The sequence below is a fragment of the Notothenia coriiceps genome, unplaced genomic scaffold (genome assembly GCF_000735185.1).
Source record: "Notothenia coriiceps isolate Sejong01 unplaced genomic scaffold, NC01 NC01_scaffold00004795, whole genome shotgun sequence".
NCBI classification, from domain to species: Eukaryota; Metazoa; Chordata; class Actinopteri; order Perciformes; family Nototheniidae; genus Notothenia; species Notothenia coriiceps.
In genome coordinates, this window is record NW_011337496.1 from 760026 (window position 1) to 764657 (window position 4632).

The 4632-nt window shown below is 39.6% G+C and overlaps 1 protein-coding gene across 1 annotated transcript; it reads left to right on the forward strand.

Moving 5' to 3' along the window:
- The first annotated feature begins 296 nt into the window (after window positions 1-296).
- LOC104942586 (acid-sensing ion channel 1-like) lies at window positions 297-3933 on the forward strand. The gene is made up of 9 exons (XM_010767830.1): window positions 297-350; window positions 639-789; window positions 1352-1479; window positions 1998-2148; window positions 2246-2302; window positions 2588-2741; window positions 2825-2916; window positions 3009-3088; window positions 3571-3933. The coding sequence occupies exons 1-9, from the start codon at window positions 297-299 to the stop codon at window positions 3694-3696; spliced, it is 993 nt and encodes a 330-aa protein (XP_010766132.1). The 3' UTR covers window positions 3697-3933.
- The last annotated feature ends 699 nt before the right edge of the window (window positions 3934-4632 follow it).

The following is a 4632-nucleotide window of genomic DNA, read 5'->3' on the forward strand; positions in this document are numbered from 1 at the left end:
CTCTCTCTCTTTCTGTCTCTTTCACTTTACGTCCCTGCTCTCTGGAGCTCCCTGCTCTCCCACTCTCCCCCTTATTCTCCCTGCATAGGTTATATGACTCTCACGACACTAAACGCTTTTAATGCAAGATGTACTCCTCACTAAAGAAAGCTGCATATGCATCAGTCTATTTACAGTCAATCAGCATCATGGTTTAAATGCTGTTTAAAGGTGTTCTGCTTTTGCCGATAGTTTTCAATCTAACATGAATGTCTTGGCTTTCCTTAAAAATTAACGCTACATTCTTCCCGATTGGGATGCGAGGCCTCCATGGTAACATCAGGTCCATTATAAAGTGCCATAAAGAGCATGTGAGGGATTGTTAAATCACCGGGCTGACAGTCTCCATCACCTCACAGGTTTCATTGTGTAACTCACAGACCTCACAGGAAGTCCTCCACTTTCCCCCTTCTTCCTTTTTCATTTTGGTCACACTCCTTCTCTCACTCCTGTCACACATCCTCTGATCCTCTTACACTATCTCTCCCATACACACTCACATATCAGAAATAGAGTCAAACACTGACACCCAGTGGAAAAGCCTTGCTAAGAATTTTTTTGCAGAGCTTATAAAATAATGTCCCTCATGTGTCTCTCAGGTTTTCACTCGCTACGGGAAGTGTTACACCTTCAATGCCGGCGGTGATGGACGCACTCCCCTCTTCACCACCAAGGGGGGTATGGGTAATGGACTCGAGCTCATGCTGGATATCCAGCAGGATGAATACCTGCCTATCTGGGGAGAAACAGGTGAGGGGGGGGTGGGGTGCATTATTCACTTATTTTAGTGGCTGGTAGATCTGTGAGATCTGTAAGTGTTCGGGCAGATGTTTATACCCAAGAGTGTGAAACTCATTAGTGGTAGATGAAGTATTCAGATCCTTAACTTTCGTGAAAGTACTAATAAAACACTTTGAGCACCCCACTACAATTACAATTCCTACATTCAAACCTTATGTAAAGTATGTGAGTATTTAGCAAAGTTAAAGACTAGACTATCAAATGAGAAGAAGTCATTCTGCAAATGATTTTACTCCTTTATCCTTTATTGGATTGATAAATCTACAGCAATGCATCATATCAGTCAAATGAAAAGTAATTAAAACTCTTAATGTAGGGGAGTAAGAAAATACAATACTTGAGATGAAGTAGACAAGTAATTAATTGCATCTAATGGAAAAATACTCAAGCACAGGACAAGAATATTACACTTTTACACTTACATGAAGTTACATTTCTTCACTCTAACTCTGCTAAGTGTCTGGGTTCATCAGTGACTAATTCTCCCCAAACATTGTTTGATTTCCTGCAGATGAGACTTCATTTGAAGCCGGGGTCAAAGTTCAGATCCACAGTCAGGACGAGCCGTCCTTCATCGACCAGCTCGGGTTTGGAGTGGCGCCCGGGTTTCAGACGTTTGTGTCCTGCCAGGAACAGAGGGTACAAACTTAAATCTTTTTTATACAAGTGGGATTTGTTTAATAGCTCTGCCCAACACCAGGTTTGTCTGAAAACCAGGATGATCTCCTGACCTCTCTCGTGATGTTTTTTTCAGTATAGCTTTGTTAACTTTAAAAGAGGGAAATTAATGTATTTATTTATTTTATTTAGCAGTTTTATGTTTTTAATTGTACAACACGTTCTTCTATAAGTTACTGCGTCCCTTCTTTGATTCATGAATGTTTGTTTTTTATACTTTCTAAAATATATTTGATAAAAAGTGCGTAATATTTTTTATAAGGGTGAAAACTAAAAATTAGATCAACCAGAATTATCCTTTAAAGTCATTTCAAAGCATTGATTATATTTAGTTTTCTTTTACTTGCTTGATTCATTCCAATTAAATGGCAGCAAACAGTTTTTTTCTTCACACTATTTATTTTAATATTGTGTGTGTGTGTGTGTGTGTGTGTGTGTGTGTGTGTGTGTGTGTGTGTGTGTGTGTGTGTGTGTTGCAGCTGATATACCTCCCCCCTCCCTGGGGAGATTGTAAAGTGTCTGCGATGGATTCAGACTTCTTCGACAGTTACAGCATCACAGCCTGTCGCATCGACTGTGAGACACGATACCTGGTGGACAACTGCAACTGCCGCATGGTGCACATGCCTGGTAGGAACCTGCCTAAGAATAATACAAAAATACTGCATGTACTTCAAAGAAAGGAAATATCACTAATGAGTTTTTTTTTCTTTTCGTTTGGCTGCAGGCGACGCTCCCTACTGCACCCCCGAGCTGTACAAAGAATGTGCTGACCCAGCTCTCGGTAAGAAAAAGGCTTTGTCCACGTTTAATGTGAATCTTTTAAGGAACCAATGCAAAAACACACACACATCCCATGACATTTAGCATTTTACAATTACAAACTCGACAAAATGTGCTGCAGGTTTCTAGCCAGGGCTCATTTGCAGCCCCTGTCCCTGGTTAGACTTTCTTTTACTGGTGATGTCATTGTTAACAAAAGTACATCTGATAATGAAGTGCTTATTACAGTAAATAGGGAGGTCTGTTCAAAAGGTCAAACTGAGCTCTGGTTTTTTTTTCTCTTCAGACTTCCTGGTGGAGAGAGACAACGACTTCTGTGTGTGTGAGACGCCGTGCAACATGACCAGATACAGCAAAGAGCTGTCCTTCGTCAAGATCCCAAGCAAGGCCTCCGCTAAATATCTGGCAAAGAAATACAACAAATCTGAGCAGTACATTAAGTGAGCATCAACAACCTGCATTTTGTGTGTGAAATGCAAACAATGCTCTTAAGTATAACCCTTTTTTTTGCTTTTCTTCACAGAGAGAATATTATGGTTTTGGACATCTTTTTTGAAGCCCTCAACTATGAAACCATTGAACAGAAGAAAGCTTATGAAGTGGCCGGACTGTTAGGTACATTTGTTTCTTTATACACTGAAGACAGATTCTCTTTCTGATGTTGATGTAGAGGATGTTTTTTATCCGCTTGCATGCTGTTATTCCAGGTGATATCGGCGGTCAGATGGGACTTTTCATCGGAGCAAGCATACTCACTATTCTGGAGATATTTGACTACCTTTATGAGGTGAGGCTTCTTCAGGAAATATATTACATTTAAATATATCCTGATGCATGTTAGTATTTACTAGATGCAGAGCTGTAGCTACTGGACACAAAGGTCATATATATTTGCTTTGTGTTATAGCAGCTTTCAGGGAGCAAATAAAAGTACATGTGGTTGTAATTTATGAGCAGATTCTACTAGTTTTAGAGCTTTTTGATATGAAAGAAATTGGCATTTAAAGGGTTACAATTCTGGAAATGAACAAAGGAAACATAAAATACTCAATGAAAGTGGAAAAGGCCTTTTTCATAATTTCATTTCGAAACTACAATTAAAAAGTTTTTTTGCAATGTATATAATTGAAAGGTTAACAAAAAATGAGAAACCTTTCAATATGCATTGTTGATCAATTACCTCAGCATTTGTCATATCTTTCTTTTCCTACAACCTTTGTTGAGCCCCAAAATACTGTAGGTGACCTGCTCTGTTTTTGACCCTTGCAGGTGATAAAGTACAAGTTGTGTCGCTGCTCTGATAAGAAGCACAAGCACAACAACAACAACAACAACGACCAGGGGACGGTGCTGAGCTTAGACGACGTCAAGTGTCACGTCAGTAACTTTCATTAGGCGGAGCCCCTGCACTCTCGTCTCGGAGCGGTTTTGTTGGACTTTGTTTGTTGCAGTTTTCCAGACTGCAGGATCAAACGGAGGGAAGTGTCTTAATAGTGCCTGGTTTGTTTATGAAGGGGATAAAGGCTGAATGTGGCTGAAGAGAGGAGAAGCCACAGAGACAGCAGGAGAGCAGAAAGCAGAGATCGAACATGTTGCATGGTCATCTGTAAACAGCTTCTCAAGACATAGTAACAGATACAGTACATGGGGGCATGAACTGAGCTCATATGTGTTCAGTGAATCATTAGAAATCCCAGCTGTGTGGCGCTGTTTGTGGATTTGAAGGACTTTTTGTGAAATATTAGATGTGACAGGTTTGTTTTCTCTCACAAAATGTTATTATTTCAGTTTTTATGGGATTTGCATGTGAGGGCTTCACATTCTTTTCACTTTTTACCTTCAAATTTTCAATTATCGCTTTTGTTCTAGACTCTCCAACCAACTTTCCATTTTTATATTCCTGTCACCCATCCTAATCTTATAACCGACGTCTTCCCTTGTTAACATCTGAGTGTTTTGCCAGTAGCTATACTGTACTACCTCATCTTGCAGGGTGTGACAGCAGCGCCTTTAAGAATTTACAAGCCAAGCTAATTAATAATAAAAAAGGTTGTTTCCATGTTTAGAAATTAGCAGAACTGGTTGAAAAAACAATAAATCTGGCCTTAAAGTGAGCCCACACAACCATAGCTGAGCAGCAGTCATATGTCTTTTTATCAAAAGACATTTAGTCACATTAGGAAAAATAAAAGATAAAAATAATGAAATGAATGATGGGTGATTTCCATTAAGCTGCTTCAGTTTCAGCGTCTTGTTATGTGCGAGTCGGCTCGCTATCAAACTGTCATGGCTTAATGTGGCACTTGAACAGAACAGAGCCATTATTAATAC

What these genes read in the sequence shown, in the direction of transcription:
- LOC104942586 (XM_010767830.1), top strand. Translation starts at nt 297, where the DNA reads ATGCGAGGCCTCCATGGTAACATCAGGTCCATTATAAAGTGCCATAAA. An exon ending in GCCTATCTGGGGAGAAACAG is followed by an intron (nt 790 to 1,351) that starts GTGAGGGGGGGG and finishes GATTTCCTGCAG; the next exon opens with ATGAGACTTCATTTGAAGCC. An exon ending in TGAAGTGGCCGGACTGTTAG is followed by an intron (nt 2,917 to 3,008) that starts GTACATTTGTTT and finishes CTGTTATTCCAG; the next exon opens with GTGATATCGGCGGTCAGATG.